This window comes from Ziziphus jujuba, chromosome 2, assembly GCF_031755915.1.
Source record: "Ziziphus jujuba cultivar Dongzao chromosome 2, ASM3175591v1".
NCBI lineage: Eukaryota > Viridiplantae > Streptophyta > Magnoliopsida > Rosales > Rhamnaceae > Ziziphus > Ziziphus jujuba.
In genome coordinates, this window is record NC_083380.1 from 9,921,419 (window position 1) to 9,948,319 (window position 26,901).

The following is a 26,901-nucleotide window of genomic DNA, read 5'->3' on the forward strand; positions in this document are numbered from 1 at the left end:
ATATACAAGCAATTACAAGATCCATCAAGTATCAGTGCAAATAAGTATATTATTTTATAATTTCCATATTAGTATCAAGTGAAAATTAATTATTCACCACCCATAGAGGTTAAGCAGTTGGATAGGAAGCTTCCATGGCAATGCCACAAAGACCTTCATTAGCATCAACATCTCTCTGCATCCTAATGTATCCATTCTCACCCCATGAAGTGCCCCATGAATTCTTCACCAACCAATACTTCGTTCCATCATCTGCCTCCCCATATCCAACGGCTGTCACACCATGATCCAGAGCTGTTCCACATTCTCCAGTGAATACCCCGCTCGAGTAGAACTGGAAGGCCGATCCACTGGCATCGATTGCAACCGAGACTGGTTGATTAGCCACCGCCTTTAACAATGCCTTCTCGCTATTTGCAGGAACATCTTCATGGCCGGTGATTTTGGCGGCATGGGAAGCCTCTTTATTGGTGTTACAAGTACCATCAACTCCTTTGTAAGGATAGTTTGCTTCTGTGGCAAGTCCTTTGTTTTGAATGATAAACTCAAAAGCGTCGTCCATGAGACCCCCCTCGCAACCTTGATCTTCACCGCTGGTGTCGCAGTCCACTAATTCTTGCTCAGAAAGAGATATCAATTTCCCAGTTTTCAGCTGTGTAATTCCTTCTGTGGCTGCCACTGCGGAAAATGCCCAGCAACATCCTATACATTGGACATATATATACATTACAACAACCACAATGCAATGTTAATTCATATATATATATATATATATAACATATAGCAAAGAAAATAAAGGGCTAATTTGGTATGATATTAACTAATGAGTACCACATTGACCCTGGTCCTTGATGGGGGTGACAGCTCCTTTCTTCCTCCAATCTATGCTGGATGGAACTGCACTCACATCCTCGTATCTAAACGATGTTTGAGATGACTTGGAATTGGAGGATCTTTTGTATCCATTGCGAGAGGCTCGGAATTCTTCATTGGTTTGGTCTGCATATTCATTGACACTTAGCTTGTAAGGCCGATTGCCAGCATTGTTAAAATTCTCAATGAACTCCACATTGTCCTTGAATATCTTAAAACGCCTTTCCTTCTCAGCATTGTTCTCGTACGTGCGCCCATAGCGAGCCATCCACTGCTCATGTCTCTCTGACATGGAAACTTCATTCAATGTGCGGCACTTGGCTTGAGAAGCCCACACTCCTAAAACTACAAGTGCTATAAAAATTGAGGACCTTCCCAGTGTCATAGCCATTACTTACTTTTTGAAGTTCGCAAGAATTAATTACTAGGATTTTTGGTATTCAATTTTGGTTAAGATGTATATGAGCATATATAACAGGAAAGGTATATATAGAATGGCTTCACCTAGCTATATATAGCACTTTTACTTTGTTCAACTTCCAAAGTGATTGCTTAATTTCCTGGTCGGCCTGGTTAGATTTCCGGGAAAATTGTGATGATTTAGACAACCCAGTCCATACCGTATAAGCTGTCGTGTCAAACGCCATAGTTTTCCTGTAACTAATTACAAAAAGATTATATCTCACACAAATTTATCTGCCATTGTTTTGGAGCTAGCTTTATATATTGTTAGTGGTGTTTGCGATATTTTTATGATATAATGTATTTTGGATTAAGCCAAAATTTAGACTTTATTTTGCTGTCATTGTCTGGAATTGATGTTAAATAATATATTTTACTTTTACCTTTTGGAGTTTGCTATTTTGGATCTTCTCCATAATATGATGGTGTTATACAGATATAATATAATTAATATATATGTTTCTTTCACGTTGTGAACATTTGAATGTCCTGCTGGTGCAATCCTCCAATGCTGTTATATTATCTTCATCTCATTAAAATAAACTTTCCTGGCCTGTCCAATTTAACTCCCTGGAAAACGGTCTATCATTTTTTTAAAAAAAATTTATTTTTTTAATCCATTTCTTGTAATTTATCCAGAAGTGGTACAGATTAATTATTGTATACAAGCAGCAAGTTAAGACAAAATGCCTCCGTTTTAGGAAGGAGAGGATACTAAATGATAAGGTCAATATATTTGCGCGCACGACACAGGGTTCGAGACATATTCAAGTGAAGCCTAGAGCAAAAGATCCATTTTAATTATAATAATTAAAGTACAGGCTTATATAAGGGTCCTCCAACTTAGTTGTCACCTACGTCAATCTTTTCATTCTACATCATTCAATTCACATATTCAAGATATTGCCAAACAAAAACAAAAAAAAAAAAAAAAATAATCCTATATCTATTAGATTTTTTTTAGTATGGATTTTAAAAAATTATTTATAGCTTTTAAAGTTTAAAAGTTACTTTCGAAAATGTTTGAACAGTTTTTTTAAATTTTTTTAAAAAATTTTACGAAGAAATAAAAATTCTTAAAAAGTATAAGCAAAAATGATATTAAACAGAGTCTTATACTTCTAAAAGCATTCAATATATTCAACAGGATGAGGGGATTAATGTCTACATTTGCATTTTGTATGTGCTAAATTTAGAATTGAATCAAGCATATTTTACTTAATCCGAAGAAATAAACAAAATTTCGACAGTCAATTAAAATAAAAATATGGTTTGAAGAATATGTATCGTATTGAATATACTGAGAGTTATTTATATTTAAGTCTCGATTATGATAAATTATATTCCTAATATATCAATTGGATATACAATAACGATATACACATGTCATTTTCATAGATCTTCACATAATGATTTTATTACTTTATCAAAATCGTATGTGGTTGAGCTCTTCTATTATTTTTATTGCCAAAATTTTCTTATATAACCCGGTAGGTGACCTATTTTGGCGCTTCATTAACTAATTAATGATTTCGATTTTGAATTAAAATTATGATATTTCCATAGCCCCATTAAGTAGATACATTATATATAATTGTCTATTGCTGATTTCCTTTTGGACTGGTCTGCACGTTATTTTCATTCCTTTTAGATTAGTCAACAAAAAGCTGAAAAAATGGGCAAAATAATTATTTCTAGATAACCAATATTGAAAATTAAAATAACAGATCTAATTTTTCAATCTAATTTCTTGAAGCTTCGTTTACATGACTAATTTTAGAGGAAGCTTCAATCATTTTGTGCAAGGATTCCATGGTAAAGATAAAGGCATGTACAATTGAAAGCGTGTGTGTGTGTGAAAGCATCTTTTTTTTTTTTTTTTTTTTTAATGAAGTTGTTGAACTTTATAACTTTCACATTTATCAGCTTTAAACACCCAGTTTATATACTTTCAATCAAAAAAAGTCAGACCTTTCTATTTTTGTTTGTTATTCTACCTCTCAACCTTCTCTATTTAATATTAAATTTTCACAATACCCTTTTTAGTTAAGTGAGAAAAAATTCAATAATGATGATTAATCCATTTCTCAGTTTCTTTTTTTACATATTTTTTTTAAAATTATCATTATCATTAACATTTGACATGATAATTAACAATCGCACATAAATGTAAATGACAAAAATCATGAAGGTTTTTATACATATAGTATTTTATAACATGTTAAACTTAAAAAATAGTCAGTTACATATAAAAAAGTTTATATTTTATCAGAACATTTTTTTTTTTTTTGGGGACAAGTTTTATCACATCTTTTTGGAAGTAAAGTCCGTTGACCGAATATCAAGTTTTTTTTTTTTCACTAGCATACTTATAATTTCCTAAAATTAAACAAAAAAAAATTGTAAAAAGTATTAATGTAGAGGAACTATTCTGCAATGTACCAAAATTATGGATGTCTATAGTTTTAAAGTTGTGAATATAGAATCATTTTTGGAATAAGGCCTACCTAGCTATAGTTGTGCAAGTACTTATGCCCAAATAGTAGTTTGTGAGTAGGTGGAATTGGAAATTGGAGTAAGATCAAGAAATTTCTGTTACGAAATTTAAAAGCTTTAAGCATATAATACATTAATTGTATGCTATACAAGCAATTACAAGATCCATCAAGTATCAGTGCAAATAAGTATATAATTTGGAAATAACATCCATATAATTACTATATTCGTATCAAGTGAAAATTAATTATTCACCACCCATAGAGTTTCAAGCAGTTGGATAGGAAGCTTCCATGGCAATGCCACAAAGACCTTCATTAGCATCAACATCTCTCTGCATTCTAATGTATCCATTCTCACCCCATGAAGTGCCCCATGAATTCTTCACCAACCAATACTTCGTTCCATCATCTGCCTTTCCATATCCAACGGCTGTCACACCATGATCCAGAGCTGTTCCACATTCTCCAGTGAATACCCCGCTCGAGTAGAACTGGAAGGCCGATCCACTGGCATCGATTGCAACCGAGACTGGTTGATTAGCCACCGCCTTTAACAATGCCTTCTCGCTATTTGCAGGAACATCTTCATGGCCGGTGATTTTGGCGGCATGGGAAGCCTCTTTATTGGTGTTACAAGTACCATCAACTCCTTTGTAAGGATAGTTTGCTTCTGTGGCAAGTCCTTTGTTTTGAATGATAAACTCAAAAGCGTCGTCCATGAGACCCCCCTCGCAACCTTGATCTTCACCGTTGGTGTCGCAGTCCACTAATTCTTGCTCAGAAAGAGATATCAATTTCCCAGTTTTCAGCTGTGTAATTCCTTCTGTGGCTGCCACTGCGGAAAATGCCCAGCAACATCCTATACATTGGACATATATATACATTACAACAACCACAATGGAATGTTAATTCATATATATATATATATATATATATATAACATATAGCAAAGAAAATAAAGGGCTAATTTGGTATGATATTAACTAATGAGTACCACATTGACCCTGGTCCTTGATGGGGGTGACAGCTCCTTTCTTCCTCCAATCTATGCTGGATGGAACTGCACTCACATCCTCGTATCTAAACGATGTTTGAGATGACTTGGAATTGGAGGATCTTTTGTATCCATTGCGAGAGGCTCGGAATTCTTCATTGGTTTGGTCTGCATATTCATTGACACTTAGCTTGTAAGGCCGATTGCCAGCATTGTTAAAATTCTCAATGAACTCCACATTGTCCTTGAATATCTTAAAACGCCTTTCCCTCTCAGCATTGTTCTCGTACGTGCGCCCATAGCGAGCCATCCACTGCTCATGTCTCTCTGACATGGAAACTTCATTCAATGTGCGGCACTTGGCTTGAGAAGCCCACACTCCTAAAACTACAAGTGCTATAAAAATTGAGGACCTTCCCAGTGTCATAGCCATTACTTACTTTTTGAAGTTGTCAAGAATTAATTACTAGGATTTTCGGTATTCAATTTTGGTTAAGATGTATATGGGCATATATAACAGGAAAGTTAGGTATATATAGAATGGCTTCACCTAGCTATATATAGCACTTTTACTTTGTTCAACTTCCAAAGTGATTGCTTAATTTCCTGGTCGGCCTGGTTAGATTTCCGGGAAAATTGTGATGATTTAGACAACCCAGTCCATACCGTATAAGCTGTCGTGTCAAACGCCATAGTTTTCCTGTAACTAATTACAAAAAGATTATATCTCACACAAATTTATCTGCCATTGTTTTGGAGCTAGCTTTATATATTGTTAGTGGTGTTTGCGATATTTTTATGATATAATGTATTTTGGATTAAGCCAAAATTTAGACTTTATTTTGCTGTCATTGTCTGGAATTGATGTTAAATAATATATTTTACTTTACCTTTTGGAGTTTGCTATTTTGGATCTTCTCCATAATATGATGGTGTTATACAGATATAATATAATTAATATATATGTTTCTTTCACGTTGTGAACATTTGAATGTCCTGCTGGTGCAATCCTCCAATGCTGTTCTATTATCTTCATCTCATTAAAATAAACTTTCCCTGTCCAATTTAGCTCCTTGGAAAACGGTCTATCATTTTTTTTTAAAATTTTATTTTTTTAATCCATTTCTTGTAATTTGTCCAGAAGTGGTACAGATTAATTATTGTATACAAGCAGCAAATTAAGACAAAATGCCTCCGTTTTAGGAAGGAGAGGATACTAAATGATAAGGTCAATATATTTGCGCACATGACACAGGGTTCGAGACATATTCAAGTGAAGCCTAGAGCAAAAGATCCATTTTAATTATAATACTTAAAGTACAGGTTTATATAAGGGTCCTCCAACTTAGTTGTCACCTACGTCAATCTTTTCATTCTACAACATTCAATTCACATATTCAAGATATTGCCAAAGAAAAAAAAAAAAAATCCTATATCTATTTTTTTTAGTATGGATTTTAAAAAATTATTTATAACTTTTAAAGTTTAAAAATTATTTTCAAAAGTGTTTGAACAGTTTTTTTAAAATGCTTCACGCATGTTAAGAAGCTTTTAACTAAAATAAGTAGAAATGTTTTAAAAAAGTTTTACAGAGAAATAAAAATTCTTAAAAAGTATAAGCAAAAATGATATTAAACAGAGTCTTATACTTCTAAAAGCATTCAATATATTCAACAGGATGAGGGGATTAATGTCTATATTTGCATCTTCTATGCGCTAAATTTAGAACTCAATCAAGCATATTTTACTTAATCCGAAGAAATAAACAAGATTTTGATAGCCAATTAAAATAAAAATATGGTTTGAAGAATACGTATCGTATTGAATATACTGAGAGTTATTTATATTTAAGTCTCGATCATGATAAATTATATTCCTAATATATCAATTCACTACACGAAAATTAAGCTCTAACGAAACATACTCTTAGCGACGCTACGAAATAAATGCATCTAAAAAAACAAAATCGTGACTCTGAGGTTAATGCGTCAGTAAAAATTCGACTAATAGACGACACATACGAAAAATGTTGACGTCAAGAAGTCGCTAGAAACAACAACACACGACGCATCCGTTAAGAGTTGCTGAATATTTAGCCCAACAGAGTCGCCTTTAATAGAGTGCGTATATTTTATATCAATTGTATTGTTTAAATGCTACACTAAAGAAAATTATTAATCAATATGATTTTCTTTCAACTTTAAAAATAGGTGAAAATATTTAAGAAAAATAACAGAGTTGGATTTTAATTTTTTTTTCGTTCCACATTATTAATATCCGGCGACTTATAACAAACTCTATGCGTCGCCTATTAAATTATTAATTTTTTTTTAGATTTTTTAAATATTAATCAATTAATTTTCTTTCAATTTTAAATAACAAGTGAAAATATTTAAGCAGTATCACAGAGATAATTTTTTTTTTTTTTACCAAAAATATATACATCCTGCTACACATAGGCGTATTGTGAGTCGCCTGATGCCCTTATATTTATTTTTTTTCCTTTTTCATAAAATATTAATCAATCTGATTTTCCTTCAACTTTAAAAATCTGTGAAAATAGTTAAGAAAAATAACAGTGCTGGATTTTTATTTTTTTGGAACACACATTATTGATATCAGGCGACGCATAATCAATATTATACGTCGCCTATTAATTTATTATTATTTTTTTTTTTGGTTTTTTGTAAGTATTAAACAGTTGATTTTCTTTCAACTTTAAATAACAAGTGAAAATGCTTAAGCATCATCACAGAGTTTTTTTTTTTTTTTTCCAAAAAATATTTGTATCACGCGACGCATAAGTATATTTTACGTCGCCTTATTCCCTTATATATATATATATATATTTTTTTTTTCATAAAATATAAATCAATCTGATTTTCTTTCAACTTTAAAAACCAGTAAAAATATTTAAGAAAAATAACAGTGCTGGATTTTTATTTTTTTGAAGCACACATTATTGATATCAGGCGACGCATAATCAATATTATGCGTAGCCTATTAATTTATTATTTTTTTTTTTTTGGTTTTTTGTAAATATTAAGCAGTTGATTTTCTTTCAACTTTAAATAACAAGTGAAAAAATTTAAGCAGCAACACAGAGCTTTTTTTTTTTACAAAAGATATTTTCATCAGGCGACGCATAGGTATATTTTGCGTCGCCTTATTCCCTTATATATATTTATTTTCTTTTTCCATAAAATATAAATCAATCTGATTTTCTTTCAACTTTAAAAACCAGTGAAAATATTTTAAAAAAATAATAGTGCTGGATTTTTAATTTTTTTCAACACACATTATAGATATCAGGAGACTCAAAACATTCATCATGCATCGCCGGTTAATTTATTATTTTTTTTTTTTGATTTTTTGTAAATATTAAGCAGTTGATTTTCTCTCAACTTAAAATAACAAGTGAAAATATTTAAGTAGCATCACAGAGCCTTTTTTTTTTGTTTTTTTCCAAAAAATATTTGTATCAAGCGATGCATAGGTATATTTTGTGTCACCTTATTCCCTTATTGTTATTTATTTTTCTTTTTCATAAAATATTAATCAATCTGATTTTTTTTCAACTTTAAAAACCAGTGAAAATATTTAAGAAGCATAACTGTGTTGTTTTTAATTTTTTTCTTATATAAGGCGACGCGTAATATGGTTGTGCGGCCCCTGTTACAATTTAATTTTATTTTATTTAATTGGTTTGGTTTTTAGAAATATTAGTCAATCTGTTTTACTTTCAACTTCACATAACCAGTTAAAATATTTAAGAAGCATAATTGTTCTTGTTTTTGTTTTCTTTGCATTATTTGTATCAGGAGATGAATAATTGTATTATGCGTCGCCTGTTACCCTTTTATTTTTTTTGTTTTCTAAAAATATTAGTCAATCTGTTTTACTTTCAACTTCAAATAACCAGTTAAAATATTTAAGATCATAACTGTGATGGTTTTTGTTTTTTTTGTTTTTTTTTTATTTGTATCAGGCGACCCTCAAGCATTTTTTGCGTCGCCTATTCACCTTTTATTTATTTATTTTTTCTTTTGGTTTTGTAAAAATATTAATCAATCTGTTTTACTTTTGGCATCAAATAATTTGTTAAAATATTGAAGCACATAACTGGGATGGTTTTTATTTTTTTTTGCATTATTTGTATCGGGCGATGCTAAAGCTTATTGTGTCACATGTTCACCTTTTATTTATTTTTTATTTTTTTGGGTTTTGTAAAAATATAAATCAATCTGTTTTACTTTTAACTTCAAATAACCAGTTAAAACATTTAAGCACATTATTTGTATCAGGCGACGCTAAAGCTTATTGTGTCGCCTGTTCACCTTTTATTTATTTATTTATTTATTTTGGGTTTTGTAAAAATATAAATCAATCTATTTTACTTTTAACTTCAAATAGCCAGTTAAAATATTTAAGCACATAACTATGATGGTTTTGTTTTTTTTTTTTGCATTATTTGTATCAGGCGACTCTCAAGCATATTGTGCGTCGCCTGTTCACCATTTATTGTAATTATTTTTAATATTGTTTGAATTTTTGTAAAATTGGTATGTTTAAAACCAAAGTTCATGCAAAACAAATATTACCTTATGAGCGATTTTCACAAATTTGTCTATGATATTTTATATGTACAAACAAAAGCTATTAACAAAAGCTAGCTATTTCACTACCATGCATAGATATTCATTGGTTTGAGATACTTGTGATCATCGCTGTTGCCCATTCATCTCTGAATTCGTTGACATTTTCAGCTTGTAACCAAGTGACACCTTCGTACTGAACATGAGAAACTTATGTTAATACATATACGAATAATCATAAATATTAATTATTACATAATAGAAATATGATGAAATCATTAAATTAATAATAATTTACCATTCCTTTTAAGTCTCGGGGAGGAACTTTGCGCCTAATGATATCTCGCATTATCATCATAATATAGTAACCGCATTCCGTACTCCCGGGCTGCATCGGTGTCTAAATTGACAAACAGTAAATTATGTGTAATATTAGATTATTTAAATTAACTAACAACTAATAATGCTAAGTTTATATATCGTAATTACCTTAGTATTTTGCCACCGAAGTTTCTTTTCAGATGTCTTTCCTTTGTTCCATGCAACGAAGGAACTATATAGAAATATAAATATTGTATAAGATTATATAGTAGCTTCAAAAGTACAAATCCAATATAAGAATAATTAATTAAAAATATTAGAGTTATTAACTTACTCGTCAAAGTTTTTAGATCCTTATCAATTATATTCTTATGAGTCTTCAAAGAATCAAAAAACCATGCTACTGCTTTGTATAAATCAACAACACATAGCATCCAATGATTCCTAAAAACACCAATAAATATTTTAGTTAATATGATGTTTTTCGAAATTAATATTTTCACAACATAATTTAATTAAAACTAACACAATATTACCTTGCACAATAAGGAAAGAACCAAAGTTGATTATTTCTTGCATCTTGTCATCTACTCAATATATTTATCATCCGTTCATGAGGGTTTGGATGACCAACCGAAGCAATAATATCCAGATGAACAAAGCAATAATTCCCTTCGAAGGAGCCCGTCAATCCCTCACATAAATGCCTACATAATCCAATTACAAGTAATTATAGTGTATAATTAATTAAATGAAAGAATTAGTTATAAAGACATCCAAATTTAGTTTACCTTATGTAGAACAAGATGCATTCGGAAGATAATTCTTGCATGTAACAAAAATTGTTTATATCACTCCTTGCTATGCCCAACTGTTGTTCTTCCCCAAAGATCTCTTTTTTCATATTAAAAAACCATAAATGATCGCTATCGACGTCCTTGATCCAACGTAGCAACTCTCGGATCGTTGGGGTAACGACTAAGGGATCAACATTATCATCTTGATCATTCTCAACATTTAACCTGTTCGAGCTTCCCTACAAATATCAACAAACAACATTTAAAATAGAACAAAAACAAAATTATTTTAAACGTCATTAATATATATAGCTGCATCGAACAATACCTCCTCAGATGGCAAGATAACAAGATCTCTTGGCCATGCAATAAATGCACCTTCAGCATCACCGACACGTATGATGTCAAATGATGGAATAGGCAAAGGTGCAAATCCATCAATAACGTCATCAACAGTGACCTTATAATTTGCTGCACCTAGCTTCACACCATGGCACATATCCGTTGGCAGCGAAGGAACCAAAGTGCCACGTGCTACTATATGGCCAACATTGCCTTGTGCAAGATTGCATTTTACACCCTGCAAAGTTAAAAAAAAATTAAAAAAAATTAATATATGTTCAGATGACAATATTCCTTCAACTTAAAGACTCGATCCCATGACCTCATGGCAGTAGGTAAGACTCTTCAACCATGGGAGCTATATAGATAATAATAACCCACTTAAACATATTTATATATATATATATATATATATAATGAAATAATTACCTCAAGATAGATCCGAGGAGCATCAATCCAAGATGTAGATTGGGTCCTATGAGCAGCAACATCATCGACTTGGGTCCCAGGAGCATCAACATCATCAGCTGGGGGGGTCCCATGAGCAGCAACATCATCGACTTGGGTCCCAACAGCATCAATGTCATCGACTGGGGGGGTCCCTTGACCAGCAACATCATCGACTTGGGTCCCAGGAGCAGCAACAGTATCGGCTGGATGAGTGAGTGACGGAATGTCAATACCACATGCCCATATGAGCACATCAACTTGGGCAGTGCTGCTGCTGCTTGAATTTCTAACGATCGCCACCAGACCTTTGAGCAGCATCTCATAGACTGCATTGTTTCCACTTCCCTCCGACTTGGTCTTTTTTTGTGAATTCGGCTTAGGAGTATGGAAAAAGTTAGTCACCGTGTATCCTTTTCCTCGACCCCTAAGCCTACCTCCATACTCCTCTTTTCCCAAACCTTGTGTGAGGATATCCACCGAAGATGAAGGCCGAATTTCTCCTTCTATTGCCTTCTTCTTTAAGTCATTCTACAATATATTGTTTAAATGATTGAATATATCAGTTTATATAATAATGAACTAAATAATAATATATGCAACAAATATTCATAAAAAATACAATACTCACAATTTTTTCCGCTACATGTTCAGTTTCTTCATTTGCATATTTTCCATCCTTCCCCATACGTGCCCGTATCCATAGGTCATCTCGGTCTACATAATCTTCAGTGCCTCTTTCAAGTTGCTTCAAAATTACAAATAAATTAATTTTAATAATGCAAGTGATCAAGTAACAATGACAAAATTAATATGGTTAAATGTAAATAAAAATAAATTGCATACAATGGCTCTTTCTAATCTCGCATAGCCCATTGCACCCATCCTATGTGGATACTTGTTTAATTGTTGTTTTTCCGAATATTTTTGACTTAATGCCTACAAAAGTTATAAACATACATATTAGAAAACCCAAATAACATAAGTCACCATAACAAATTTTAATTTTTATATAAATAATGACAGCGCAATTTAATACAACATTAACGTGCATTAAATAAAACTATACCTGGAATTTATCCGACAACCTTTGTTGCACAAAATCATCCCACACCTCTTGACTTATGAATTCATAAATTGAGGGTCGATGCTTCAACTTTTCGGGTGTGTCAATATATGGTCGAACAAAATATCTATATAAGTAATTCTTGAATTTTCTCCATTTGTCACAACAATCTTTTAAAGTTACCTTCCTAAAACTATCATCTTTACTCGTATATTGCTGCAAAATTAAAATATATGTATATTTAGCAACATTGATTGACAAGTAAATGCGGTAAGTTAGAAATGCTAGTAAAATGCATATATACAAGCTACAAATGCAAAAAAAGGAATTCTAAAATCTTCATCAATTAAATATGATTCATAATAAACAATATTTAACAATAATGCACTCCGTACCTTTATTGATGCCCAGAGGTTATCTTTTAACCTATCTGACACATCTCTCCAATTAGGTATATTAATTGGTATTGTGCTCCTAGCCAACGAGCCCTCCAAATTGTTTAGTCGAATGGCCTTAGAGTTAATAGCAACTCCAACCTCATTATACTGAGGTTCCAAGCTTTTGTTTCCCGTCAAATACTTCATAAGGCCTTTCATTGTTGTAGCCCCTCGTTTTCTACACCTTGGGGATGATGTATTCGATCTTTCCATATCACTGGATGGTGATCCAGTGCCATCCCCATCCGAGAGGACATGTTCATTAAAAGGATCCATAATTCTACATACAAAAAACATAAACACAAATTAATATTACTAACAATATGAACATAGGGTGTAGTATAATGAATAAACCATTAATAACAATAATAAACGATAAATTCATGTAATTTATTTACCAAGTGATGCAGTAATAGTATCTTCTCTTAACATCTATCCTCTTTAACAGTCATTAACATTTTCAAACTTTGCATCCAGCGACTAAATCACTAATGGATTTTGAGCCGTACAAACAACGTCATTTTAAGACACGCAACAGAGCACCATCTCTGATACCGTTGACATTTCCCACGCAATTTATAAAGGCTATATCTTGAATTTAACCATATAAACACATAATACAAATATTAGCATATCATTTTGCTTTACATACAATCGAACCCCACTCAATAAATATAGCTATTTTTCCAAACAAAATTTAGCTAACCCATTATCGACGACAAGACATGATTTTAACAACATAAAACCCCACCAAAATTACAGTAATGAACAAATATTTAAAAAAACAAAAAAAAAAACCAGCAAACAGAATATTTTTTTCAGCAAACACATACACCATCGAACCCCAAAACGGATGAAAAACAGCACACCTTTACAAATCCAGCAATCAAGAGGAACTTCAAGCCACCACAGCAGGCGACGGCAACAGCACGGCAGAAACCCAGCAACCCAATCCCGGTGACAAGACGGCAAAAATCCCAGCCACCCACCGCAATGGCGAAGTACAGAAGTATAAAGAAGAAACTACATCGCCTATAAAAATTAAAAAGCATATAAATTTTAAGTGTTTTGAAATGTTAAATAAAAAATAAATATACTTGAAAGAAAATCAGATTGATTAAAAAAATTAAAAAAAAAAAACTCATTCATGTTGTTTAAATATTTTCACTGGTGATTTGATGCTGAAAGAAAATCATATTAATTAAATAGAAAGATCACACACCAAAAAAAAAATTATTTGCTAACAAAGGATGCATAAATATTTTATGCGTCTCTTGTAACCACAATTAAAAAAAAAAGTGTTAATTTAATAAGTTGCTTAAATATTTTCAAAGGATATTTGATGTTGTAAAGAAAATCAAATTGAGTCAAAAAAAGAAACAAAAAAAATTATATTTGATTATAGGCGACGCATAAAAGTGATTCCGCATCGCCTATTACTTATTAAAAAAAAAAAACTAGTTTATGTTGTTTAAATATTTTCACTGCTGATTTGATGATGAACGAAAATCAGATTGATTAAACAGAAAGATCACACACAAAAAAATAATAATAATAATTTTTTCTAATAAGCGATGCATAAATTCTCTTATGCGTCGCCTGTTACCATGATTTAAAAAAAAATTTGTTAATTTAATAAGTTGCTTAAATATTTCCACAGGGTTTTTGATGTTGTAAATAAAATCAAATTGAGTTAAAAAAAAATTTATATTTGATTATAGGCGATGCATAAAAGTGATTCCGCGTCGCCTATTACTTATAAATAAAAAATAAAAAAAAAACTAGTTTATGTTGTTTAAATATTTTCACTGGTGATTTGATACTGAACAAAAATTAGATTGATTAAACAAAAAGACTACACATAAAAAAATAATAATAATAATAATAATAATTTTTGCTAACAAGCGACGCATAAATTCTTTTATGCGTCGCCTGTTACCATGATTTTAAAAAAAAAAATTTGTTAATTTAATAAGTTGCTTAAATATTTCCACAGGGTTTTTAATGTTGTAAAGAAAATCAAATTGAGTTAAAAAAAAAAGAAACAAAAAAAAATTTATATTTGATTATAGGCGACGCATAAAAGTGATTTTGCGTCGCCTATTACTTATAAATTAAAAAAAAAATAGTTTATGTTATTTAAATATTTTCACTGGTGATTTGATGCTGAACGAAAATCATATTGATTAAACAGAAAGATCACACACAAAAAAATAATAATAATAATTTTTGCTAACAAGCGACGCATAAAAGAATTTATGCATCGCCTGTTACCATGATTAAAAAAAAAACAAATTGTTAATTTAATAAGTTGATTAAATATTTCCACAGGGCTTTTGATGTTGTAAAGAGAATCAAATTGAGTTAAAAAAAAAAGAAACAAAAAAAAAATTATATTTGATTATAGGTGACGCATAAAAATGATTCCGCTTCGCCTATTACTTATAATTAAAAAAAAAAAGAAAAAAAACCTCTAGTTTATCTTGTTTAAATATTTTCACTGGTGATTTGATGCTGAAAGAAAATCAAAGTGATTAAACAGAAAGATCACACAAAAAAAATATATATTATTTGCTAACAGGCGACGCATAAATACTTTTATGCATCACCTGTTACCATGAATTTAAAAAAAAAAAAAGGTGAATTTAATAATTTGCTTCAATATTTTCACAGGATATTTGATGTTATACAGAAAATCAAATTGAGTTAAAGAAAAGAGACCAAAACAAAATTATATTTGATTATAGGCGACGCATAAAAATGATTCCGCGTCGCCTATTACTTATAAATAAAATAAAAAAAAAATAAAAAAAATCCTAGTTTATCTTGTTTAAATATTTTCACTGGTGATTTGATGCTGAAAATCAAAGTGATTAAACAGAAAAATCACACAAAAAAAATATATATTATTTGCTAACAGGCGACGCATAAATACTTTTATGCATCACCTGTTACCATGAATTTAAAAAAAAAAAAAAAGGTGAATTTAATAATTTGCTTCAATATTTTCACAGGATATTTGATGTTATAAAGAAAATCAAATTGAGTTAAAGAAAAGAGACCAAAACAAAATTATATTTGATTATAGGCGACGCATAAAAATGATTCCGCGTCGCCTATTACTTATAAAAAAAATAAAAAAAAATCCTAGTTTATCTTGTTTAAATATTTTCACTGGTGATTTGATGCTGAAAGAAAATCAAAGTGATTAAACAGAAAGATCACACAAAAATATATATATATATATATATATATATATATATTATTTGCTAACAAGCGTCGCATGAATACTTTTATGCGTCGCCTATTACCATGAATTTTTAAAAAAAAAAATATGAATTTGATAATTTGCTTCAATATTTTCACAGGATATTTGATGTTGTAAAGAAAATCAAATTGAGTTTAAAAAAAAACAAAAAAAAAGGTATTATATTTGAAAACAGGCGACGTGGAAACATTCTTATGCGTCGCCTATTACTGATAATAAAGAAACAAAAAAAAAACACTAGTTTATGTTGTTTAAATATTTTCACTGGTGATTTGATGCTGAACAAAAATCAGATTGATTAAACAAAAAGATCACACACAAAAAAAAAAAAATAATTTTTGCTAACAAGCGACGACGCATAAATTCTTTTATGCGTCGCCTGTTACCATGATTTAAACAAAAAAAAAAGTTCATTTAATAAGTTGCTTAAATATTTCCACAGGATATTTGATGTTGTAAAGAAAATCAGATTGAGTTTAAAAAAAAAAACAAACAAAAAAAAAATTTATATTTGCTTATAGGCGACGCGGAATCATTTTTATGCGTCGCCTATTACTTATAATTAAAAAAAAAAAAAAACCCTAGTTTATGTTGTTTAAATATATTCACTGGTGATTTGATGCTGAAAGAATATCAGATTGATTAAACAAAAAGATCACAAACCCAAAAAAACAAATTATTTGCTCATAAGCGACGCATAAATATTTTAATGCGTCGTTTGTTATTTGAAATGAAGAAGCAAATGTAATCTATTATTTTATTTGAGTTCAAATAAACTATCACTGATAGCCAAAAACATGAAAGTGCAACTCGTTGAACATACTTACGTCGAGCAATTGGACTATGGGTCCTTGCTTTAGATCAATTTACAATTGTTATATCCTATCTCAAATTATGTCGTGAGATATGTTTTTGTGTTTGTGTATACTCATATATGTGAATAATTGAAAAGAGCATTGATAGAACTGTTTTCTATTTTTAGATCGATTGACTTGGTGTTCATTGGAATGCTATGTGGAAATATTTTTAGATGTAACTTAAAAAAAAAGTAACTAAAATCAAAAAATAAATTTTAATTACTATTGGATAAGGCGACCCTTTTATATGTAAATGTGTCACATGTTTATCTCAATGAGTCGCTAGATCATCTAGTTTTTTAAACGAAAAATTACAATTTTAGAGTTATTGCCAAAAGTTTAAGAAGGAAATAAACAGTACTTGGAGAAACTTTTTTGTTTTAAAAGAATTAAAAAAAGGCATCTATGAAACTATTTATCCTTTAGCAACACAGTTTATCTCAATACATCGCCTGTTTATCCATTTTCTTAAAATTTTTGGCGTGTTTTCAAATTTTATGCGGGATTTTGAATACCATTTCTTTTCACAAAATATGTGTTAGTACACTTCATAATAGGTGTTAGAATTGGAAGCAATCTAAAAGAGACTTGAAGAGTGGGATATTTCGTGTTTAATTTTCCATTTGCTTGCGTTGCTATCTGGAAGTTGGATTTCTCTGTGTCGCCCTCGTGGTTAGCTTGGCTTCTTCTTTCTTCGTCTCCATGGTTTTGGTGAGTTTCTTTTCGCTTTATGATTGGCAGTGACATGTGGTGGATTGGGTTATTATTTATTTATTCATTATAACCGAAGGTTAGGTTTGCTGGGTTTTCTTAATCTTGTTTTTGTGGATAATTTATTTGCGATGGGTTTTCTTAATCTTGCTTTTGTCGATAATTTGTTTGCGATGGTTTTCTTAATCTTGCTTTTGTCGATAATTTGTTTGCAATGGGTTTTCTTAATCTTGTTTTTGTCGATGATTTGTTTACGATGAGTTTTCTTAATCTTGCTTTTGTCGATAATCTTTTTTGTGATATTGTTTGATATTGTTCTGCTTAGATTGGTAGGGAAATGGATAAATCGTGGATAACAAAGTATAGAACCTCAAGCGATTTTGCTAAGGGGGTGAGTGAATTTTTGAAATTTAGTATGGAGAATGCCAATGATTGTAATGCCATACGGTGTCCTTGCATGCAAAGTGGGAATATGAAAATCCATACTATTAGGGATATTAAAGGCCATATATATTGGAATGGGTTTGATGTCAACTATCGGCGATGGATTTGGCATGGTGAGTCATGTGCTGATGGGATTGGATCATCTTCTCATTTTGGGAATATTAATGTAGAATATAATGAAAATGATAGTAGTAGTAATAGGGATGTCAACGGGGCGGGGCGGGGCCGGTTTTCCCCGTTTCTTTAGGTGCAGGGCAGGATCGGGGATTTTGCGGGGCGGGGACGGGGCGGGACGATTATCCCCATTTTATTTTTTAATTGATATTTTTTTAAAAAATTTATATAAAAAAATTATTTTATGATTAAAATATAAAGAAAATGACTACAATGCAATAAAAATATAATAAAATACATCAAGGAACAAATTTACAATTATAATAAAATACATATTTAGAAAAATAAATAAAAAAAAAAGAAGAAAATGATTTTACATAAATAAAATTTTATAAAAAAAATAATAAATAAATATATATATATATATATATATCGGGGCGGGTTCGGGGCGGGGTTATTATTCCCCGTCCCCGGCCCGTCCCCGACTCGGTTTTTAGATATTTGCCCCTAGCCCGCCCCGCATCCCCGAATTTTCGGGGAAAAACCGCCCCTAACGGGGCAGTGCACCGCGGTTTCGGGGATGGGCGGGGCAAATTGACATCCCTAAGTAGTAAGGAAAACATGGCTTTCAATAGCTTAGACATGACCCGTGCTGCATTAGAAACTTTTGATAATGATCCTAATGAATTTGCTACCTTATTGGAGGATGCGGAGAAACCTTTGTACCTAGGTTGTACCAAATTTACCAAGTTGTCGGCCTTGGTTAAATTGTACAACTTAAAGGTAAGATATGGATATTCTGATAAGAGTTTTGATGTACTATTGCAATTGTTATCTGAGATGTTGTCAAATGACAATGTGTTGCCAACCTCCATGTACAATGTTAAGAAGACTTTGAGTGCTTTGGGAATGGAGTACATCAAGATTCATGCATGTCCTAAAAGTTGTATTCTGTTTAGGAAGGAATATGTGGACCTTAATGAATGTCCTAAATGTGGATCTGCTAGATGGAAAATTGATAAGAATGGAGTTGCTAGCAATATTCCAAATAAAGTTTTATGGCACTTTCCTATTATTCCGCGTTTTAAACGAATGTTTCGTAGTGTTGAAACGGCTAAGAATTTGACATGGCATGCCAATGGGAGAAAGGTTAAGATAGGGGAAATTCAACACCCTACGGATTCTCCATCTTGGAAGTTGGTTGATCATTTATGGCCAAACTTTGCATCCAAAGATAGGAATTTGAGACTTGGGACCGCGGCCGGTGGAGTTAATCCATATAATATGTTGAGTGGTAGGTATAGTTGTTGGCCTGTGATGACGGTTGTGTATAATCTTCCTCCTTAGTTGTGTATGAAGCGGAAATGTATGATGTCAAGTCTTCTAATTTCTGGACCGAAGCAACCCAAAAATCAAATTGATGTATACATGGAGCCGTTAGTTGAAAACCTGCAGCGGTTGTGGAATGAGGGTGTTACGGTCTTCAATGCTTACCGTCAAGAGAAATACACTTTGAAGGCAGTGTTGCTATGGACAATAAATGATTTCCCAGCTTATGGTAACTTGTCCGGTCATGCGGTGAAGGGATATTATGCTTGTCCAATTTGCAGTGAAAATACTTTTGCTACAAGGCTAAAACATGGAGGAAAAAAATGAGTTTTACCGGGCATAGAAGATATCTTCCTCCAAATCATCACTATAGAAGGCAAAAGAAGGCTTTCAATGGATTTCAAGAATTTGGAGTGCCTCCAAAACCGTTGACTGGAGAAGAAATCTTAGATAAGCTTAATGCAATGAGATTTGATAACTCAAACAAGAGGAAAAGGACTGTTGATTCTGAAGAATGTTGGAAGAGGAAGTCCATTTTTTTTGAATTGGAATATTGGAAATTTCTCCATGTGCGACACAATTTAGATGTCATGCATATTGAGAAAAATATTTGTAAGAGCATATATGGTACATTGCTCAATATTCCTGGTAAGACGAAGGACAGAGTTAATGCTCGCTTAGATTTACAAGAAATGGGTTTGCGGAAAGACTTGTCCCCTAAGCCTCAAGGAAATCGAACTTTCCTACCACCAGCCTGCTATACATTATCAAAGCATGAGAAGAAATTGTTTTGTAAGTGTTTAGCGGACTTAAAGGTTCCAGATGGTTATTCTTCAAACTTTAGGAATCTTGTTTCAATGGAGGACTTAAAGATGGTAGGATTGAAATCTCATGATTGTCATACATTGATGCAACAACTCTTGCCTTTTGCAATTCGTGCAATCCTTGCTAAACATGTGAGACATGCAATTGCAAGAATTTGTTTTTTCTTCAATGCAATTTGCAAGAAGTCTATCATTGTTGCTGAATTGGAAAATATTCAAAATGATCTTATTACAACTTGGTGCCTTTTAGAGAAATTCTTTCCACCATCGTTTTTTGATGTAATGGTTCATCTAACTGTACATTTGGTTCGAGAGGTAAGATTGTGTGGACCAATACATTTCAGGTGGATGTACCCGTTTGAGAGGTACATGAAAGTATTGAAAAGTTATGTTCGAAACAAAAATCGGCCAAAAGGTTGTATTACCAAGGGTTACATATGTGAAGAAGTGATTGAGTTTTGTAGTGAATTTTAGAGAGGATTAGATGCAGTTGGAAACCTAATTGGTAGATATCAAAAGTTAAATGATAAGGATGATGTTAATGCCCCCATTAAAGGTGGAAAAATTGATCAACAACTTTGGGAGCAAGTCCATAGATGTGTACTTTCGAATACACCAGAAATGGAACCGTATGTCAGGTGCGTATATACATGTTAATGTATGAATTAGTTGATATTTTTAATATATATATATCAACATGTATAATTTAGTTGATATTTTGAGTATATTAATATGCATCAATAAGTAGATATGTTGGATATTTTTATTAATTACAACAACTTTTATTTGTTTTAGCATTCATTTTGAAGTCTTGAAGTCAAGCAAAAAAAATTGAGGAAAAAAAGCAAAATGGTTTCAAGACGAACACAAACGTACATTTATGTACTGGTTACGTGATAAGGTATGGGAAAGTTAAATATTCAATATATAATATCATTGTTTTAGCTTTAATTTTTCATATTTTTTTCAATTGACTAGATTGCACAGGAGCGAAGTCAACCTAATCACACAGTTTTTGAAACATTAAGATGGTTAGCCCATGGTCCGCAATGGGTGGTAACGAAACATGAAGGATATGTCATTAGACGGGTTAGATTCAACACTATAAATATGGATAATAAGAGGGTCACCCAGAATAGTAGTGTCAACGTTATTGTCAAAAATGAGAATTTTGCTAATGCTAAGGATAATAACCCAATTTTAGCTGAGATGGCATACTATGGGATTATAAGAGAGATTTGGGACGTCGATTACACTATGTTTCGAATTCTAGTGTTCAAGTGTGATTGGGTTGACGACAGTGGTGTGAAAGTTAATGAGATGGGGTTTACATGTGTTAACTTTAGTAAAATTGGATATAAATCTGACCCATTCATCATGGCTTCACAAGTTCAACAAATATTTTATGTTGAAGATCAACTTGATTCGAGATGGTCTGTTGTTTTAACTCCACCACGATATTGTACTTTTGTTGAAGAAGAATTGGTTGAAGAAAATGTTCTTGGCGATACTACGATGGCTCACAATCCATTTGCCATACAATTGCCAAGTGTTGATGAAAATGATCATGAGGATGAATGTGAGAGTGGCTATGTTGTAATGATTGTGAGAGGATATGGATAAACAATATCTTCTAAATAAATTGGTACGTATATTTATTAACTTATGTTTTAAGTAATATTTATTTATTCATTAATTATTTTTTTCTTATGTGTTTTCCACTTTTAATTAGGAGAAATGTGCCACGCCAAATCTTAAGAAGGTAATATTTATTAAATTTTCATTTACCAAATTACAAATTTATTAATGATTAAGTTTTTATTAATTTATTTTGCATAAGTGTTAATAAATTTTTTTATTTTTCCATATGCAGTATGAGAGTGTAGTATCGTCAACACAAGGACGTCAACTTCCATCTCAATGAGTATGCATATGTAAAAATATATCAATGAGATGATATTTAATTATATTGATAATTGTTTTGTTATGAACAAGTATTTATTTTAAATTTTTATATTCTAATTATTTTGGATGAAGCTAGTTTGGGTTTTTTTGTATTATAATTACTTTTATATTTTAATAAATTTTTAAAAATTAAAAAAAAAACTAAATTTAAAAAAATAGAAAAGAAATGATGACTCGTTAAGATACTAAAAAGTCGCCTAAAATATATAACGACATATAATAAGATAAATTTAGTGACCCATAAATTTCGCGACTCTAAACAAAATGTCGCTAAAAGAATTTTTTTCCATATTTTAGCAACATAAATATATAGCGACCCTCAACGAAAACGTCGCTAATAAATTTTTAACAACTTTTCATAAAGTATCGCTAAATGAATGAGTCGCTTTAAGTTAATTGTTGAATATGTAACTAAATGAGAAAATGACTCGCTAAAAACACATAAATATGTGACTCTTATAATTTGTCGCTAAAACACGGATGCATCGCTAATTGGGAGACACTAAAAAAGAGTCGCTAAAAATATATGGTCGTTAACAAGGAGACTCACATAATTTGTTGCTAAAACATCATGCGTCGCTCAATAGGCGACAAAAAAATGCGTCGCTAAAAATACATGAGTCGCTATTCAAAATCAACGTTTAGCGACGCAAAAATTTAGCGACTGTTTATGAACAAGTCGCTAAAACATTTTTAGCGACAATGTTTTAAAGAGTCGCTATGTTATGCGTCGCTATAAGCTCATTGTTATATGCGTCGCTAAAAATTAAATGTGCGTCGCTAAAAGTGTGAATAGGCGATTGTTATTATACGTCACCTATTGTCTTACATATTTAGCAACAAGATATTTGGAGACTCCGTCGAATGCATCGCTGTTTATTTAGTGAGACACAATACTTGCGTCGTGTATCAGCTCGATTCTAGTAGTGTGGAAAACGGTATCTTCTTGTACTCGACGATATTTGGAATGAGGAGCAAGAGAAATGGGACTGCTTGAAAAGCTTATTACTAAATGGTGTTGAAGGAAGTGAAGTAATAGTAACTACACGAAGTGAAATTGTTGCGAGGATTACAGGCACAATGAAGGCCTATGGCTTAAAAGCCATGGATAAAGAGAAATCTCGGGCTCTATTTAAGAAAATAGCTTTGGAGCAAGGACGAGAGTCGAATATCAGTTCCAATATTTCAGAAATTGGAAAGCATATCGTGAACAAGTGCGGCGGAATTCCTCTTGCAATAAAAACAAGAGGAGGCTTGTTGCATTAAAAAATCCGGAAACAGAGTGGTCTTCATTTATGGAAAAAGAGATTTCAAAGATACCTCAAACAGAAGATGATATAATCCCAACACTTAAATTGAGTTATGATCATCTTCCATCAAGTTTGAAACAATGTTTTGTATATTATTCTCTATTTCCTAAAGATTATGTACTTAATGTAGAAATTCTAGCACAGCATTGGATGGCCCAAGGTTTTATTAAGATACCATATCCAAATGATTGTTTGGAAGATGTGGGTTATCAGTATTTTAAAGAATTACTTTGGAGATCCTTCTTTGAAGAAGTTGAAATAGATGAGAAAGGCACTGTAACAAAATGCAAAATGCATGATTTAATGCATGAGCTTGCGGAGTCAATAACACGACCCGAGTTTGATAGGCGAAATGGAAATACCGAACCTTTTAACAGTAAAACACGTCATGTGTTGTTGTATGGATACCATTCTTATTTGGTACAAGAAATGCTACCTTCATTGATTCAAGCTAAAAAGATGAGGATGATTCCTAGGCCTGATGTGCCTGGACAGAGGTTGTTGCTTACAAGGATTGTTGATGAGTCAACGTGTGATGCAGTTGCTTTAAATTTGACGTCGTTACGCATGTTGGATTTGCATGAGTATAGTATTATGAAAGTGCCTAAATCTATTGGTAAGCTGAAGCATTTGAGATATCTTGATCTTTCTTATAATGGTTTTAAGGTACTACCAGATTGTGTCACAAGATTGCATAATTTACTAACATTGACGCTCAACAAGTGCGTATTTCTTCAAGTATTGCCTAAAAACATAAATAAACTAATCAAGCTCCGAAATCTTGAGATTGGGGAGTGTTACAATCTGAAATACATGCCACGTGGAATAGGTGAATTAAGTAGCCTTTGCAAATTATCAAAGTTTACATTGAATAAGGACATGAGTTTTTCCTCTAAGCATCAGGGTGGCGCTGCGCTTGATGAATTAGGGGGACTAAACAACTTGAGAGGGACGTTGAAAATTGAACACTTGAGAATAGATGCAATATTTGTACGACCAAAGGATGCAAATCTGAAAGAGAAGCAACATCTTCGATCCTTAGATTTAAGTTGGATTGAAGATGTTAAATTGGAAGAAATAATAGAGGCGGTGCCAGAGGGATACGAAATGCAACTGGAAGGCCTCCAACCGCATCCAAATCTCAAAGATTTGTGTATTCGGAAATATCAGGGTGTCAGGTTTCCAAGTTGGTTTGACTCGCTTACAAATCTGGTAGCATTGGATTTATGAAACTGTTACAATTGCCAACATCTACCGTCACTGCATCAACTTCCCCGTCTTAAGAAATTGGGCCTAAAAAACTTGTATGCTCTTGAGTATGTTTTAAACGATGAGTACTTGTCTTACTCATCATCGTCGTCTTCCACTTTAATAGTCTTTCCTTCCCTGGAAGTCCTGTGTTTAGACAACTTGCCTAATTTAAAAGGATGGTGGGGGAGGAGTGATAGTTCATCTGCCACAGCGAGTAGTACTCATGATGATCATAGGTTGCCCGTATTCCCCAATTGTCTTTCTCGTTTAACCATCTACAATTGCCCAAGCCTGACATGCATGCCGCTTTTTGCATATGTAAACCATCGTGTAGAGTCGAGAAATACCAGTTGGAAATCATTCCAACAGACAATCCTCAGTGTCAGTGGTGGCGGTGCAAGACCCATTAATGTTCAACCATCATCATCATCAACATCGTCATCAACATCTTCCTACTACTCTCCACTCTGCAAATTGACGTCTTTGGTTATTCATTGGATTCATGATCTACAATTTCTCCCAGATGAGCTGAAAAGCCTCACTTCTCTCAAGGATCTGAATATCGGGTACTGCCAAAAATTTAAGTCTCTATATCCGGGTATTCAGTATCTCACCATCACTTCAATATTTATGGATTGAAAAGTGCAAGCTCGACATGTCCGCTGACGAAGCCCATGCAATTACAATGTGGCAGCAACCTCTCAAAAGGCTCCAAACACTGACGTTTGATGGGCTTCCGCAACTACTGGATCTCCCAAGTGGCCTTCAACACCTTACCAGCCTGCAGAAACTGAAGATTTTTAGTTGTGAAAATTTAGTTGCACTTCCTGAGTGGATCAAAAGCCTCGCATCTCTTCGAAACCTTGAGCTTTTTAACTGCCCCAAATTGGCATCATTGCCTGAAGAAATAACAAGTCTCACCTCTTTACACACCTTGAAGATTTGGTATTGTCACGAATTACAAACATGATGTGAAAGGGAAAAGGGCAAGGATTGGCTTAAGATTTCTCATGTCCCAGACTTGCGGATCTATTGATGATAGAATTCAAAAACCTTTCTACAAGTTCAGGTGCGTAAATAGCTCCTTCATCGATCGTTGACCAATAATAGTGGTTTTCTCACATCCTAATTAATTTTAATTTTCAAAAGTTTTCTGTTTTTCTATTTGCAGGATGATGTGGTCGATGCATATTCATGAATTGATTTTAATATTGATAATTTCTTTAATTGTTATCATTAGTAAATTTGGTCTTTGCATTTGTGCAAGAGGATATAATTAACTAACTAAATATTAATTTTATACTTTTCTTATATATTTTCGTACGCAGTGTGCATCACATTTTGTACATATGAATATGATTGCTTCACGTGCATGTGTGTATTAAATTTTAGCTTTTAATAATTTATTTACTTTTTTTTTTCTTTTTTTCTTTTTTTCCCCTTTTCTACTTATAGATATATATATATATATATATACACATCCTCATCTCAAACCAGGTTCACGAGGTGGTGATTCAATAGTTTTTTGGATAGACAATTTCATAGAAGCAGTGAAATTGGATATGGGTGATAGCAGTAATATGTACTTATGTGAAGGTGAGAAGGTCCAAGGTTGGCAGGTACACAACTCCATTATATTAATCCTTGCTATCCTTCATGCATCATAATTATGTTTCATTGTATCAAATTTCTTTAATCTTTAAAAAAAAAAAAATTAATTTTATTTATTTATTTATTTATTTTTTGTAGAAGCTATTGAAGAAGAGAACATAAAAGAGCTCAAGGTTTGGGACAGTTGGAATTAGAAAATGGACTAGCAATTGAATGTGACATGGAAAACAGGAAGTCAATTGTAAGTATATATGATAATAATATTTTTTCTTTTTTCTTTTTTTGGGTAAATATGATAATAATATTTTTGCTAATTAAGAAATTTATTGAATTTTTAATATAGATCCAGCTGGCTGTTTGATTATTTATAACTAAGTTGCTAAAT

At 32.1% G+C, this 26,901-nt stretch overlaps 5 protein-coding genes across 5 annotated transcripts in view; 2 read left to right on the plus strand and 3 right to left on the minus strand.

Moving 5' to 3' along the window:
• Positions 1-23,610, plus strand: part of LOC125422590 (putative disease resistance protein RGA4) — a 47,718-nt gene extending 24,108 nt beyond the window's left edge. Inside the window, exon 2 of the mRNA XM_060814948.1 lies at positions 23,274-23,610. Coding sequence (XP_060670931.1) covers positions 23,274-23,610 — 337 coding nt within the window. The remainder of the gene's footprint in view (positions 1-23,273) is intronic.
• LOC107410957 (senescence-specific cysteine protease SAG39-like) lies at positions 110-1,264 on the minus strand. The gene is made up of 2 exons (XM_060814176.1): positions 832-1,264; positions 110-702 (listed from the first exon to the last, which is right to left on the minus strand). Exons 1-2 carry the CDS (start codon positions 1,262-1,264, stop codon positions 110-112), a joined length of 1,026 nt encoding a protein of 341 aa, XP_060670159.1.
• On the minus strand, positions 4,100-5,260 carry LOC132799080 (senescence-specific cysteine protease SAG39-like). The gene is made up of 2 exons (XM_016018447.4): positions 4,828-5,260; positions 4,100-4,692 (listed from the first exon to the last, which is right to left on the minus strand). The coding sequence occupies exons 1-2, from the start codon at positions 5,258-5,260 to the stop codon at positions 4,100-4,102; spliced, it is 1,026 nt and encodes a 341-aa protein (XP_015873933.3).
• LOC132800466 (uncharacterized) lies at positions 9,912-12,071 on the minus strand. Its single transcript, XM_060814174.1, has 7 exons — positions 11,961-12,071; positions 11,312-11,860; positions 10,869-11,120; positions 10,535-10,779; positions 10,280-10,450; positions 10,078-10,187; positions 9,912-9,975 (listed from the first exon to the last, which is right to left on the minus strand). Exons 1-5 carry the CDS (start codon positions 12,015-12,017, stop codon positions 10,327-10,329), a joined length of 1,227 nt encoding a protein of 408 aa, XP_060670157.1. The 5' UTR covers positions 12,018-12,071; the 3' UTR covers positions 9,912-9,975; positions 10,078-10,187; positions 10,280-10,326.
• Positions 23,611-23,639: 29 nt separating the features above from the next.
• On the plus strand, positions 23,640-25,544 carry LOC107418205 (putative disease resistance protein RGA4). The gene is made up of 2 exons (XM_060814949.1): positions 23,640-24,866; positions 24,972-25,544. The coding sequence occupies exons 1-2, from the start codon at positions 23,640-23,642 to the stop codon at positions 25,542-25,544; spliced, it is 1,800 nt and encodes a 599-aa protein (XP_060670932.1).
• The last annotated feature ends 1,357 nt before the right edge of the window (positions 25,545-26,901 follow it).

Excerpts from the sequence above, each read along its gene's own strand:
- LOC132800466 (XM_060814174.1), bottom strand. The coding sequence starts at position 12,017 with ATGGGGAAGGATGGAAAATATGCAAATGAAGAAACTGAACATGTAGCG. Across the intron at positions 10,780-10,868 it reads TTATCTTGCCATCTGAGGAG|GGAAGCTCGAACAGGTTAAA; the intron begins GTATTGTTCGAT and ends TGATATTTGTAG. Across the intron at positions 10,451-10,534 it reads TGCATCTTGTTCTACATAAG|GCATTTATGTGAGGGATTGA; the intron begins GTAAACTAAATT and ends TGGATTATGTAG.
- LOC107410957 (XM_060814176.1), bottom strand. The coding sequence starts at position 1,264 with ATGGCTATGACACTGGGAAGGTCCTCAATTTTTATAGCACTTGTAGTT. Across the intron at positions 703-831 it reads CAAGGACCAGGGTCAATGTG|GATGTTGCTGGGCATTTTCC; the intron begins GTACTCATTAGT and ends TCCAATGTATAG.
- LOC132799080 (XM_016018447.4), bottom strand. The coding sequence starts at position 5,260 with ATGGCTATGACACTGGGAAGGTCCTCAATTTTTATAGCACTTGTAGTT. Across the intron at positions 4,693-4,827 it reads CAAGGACCAGGGTCAATGTG|GATGTTGCTGGGCATTTTCC; the intron begins GTACTCATTAGT and ends TCCAATGTATAG.
- LOC107418205 (XM_060814949.1), top strand. The coding sequence starts at position 23,640 with ATGGAAAAAGAGATTTCAAAGATACCTCAAACAGAAGATGATATAATC. Across the intron at positions 24,867-24,971 it reads TTGACTCGCTTACAAATCTG|TATGTTTTAAACGATGAGTA; the intron begins GTAGCATTGGAT and ends TATGCTCTTGAG.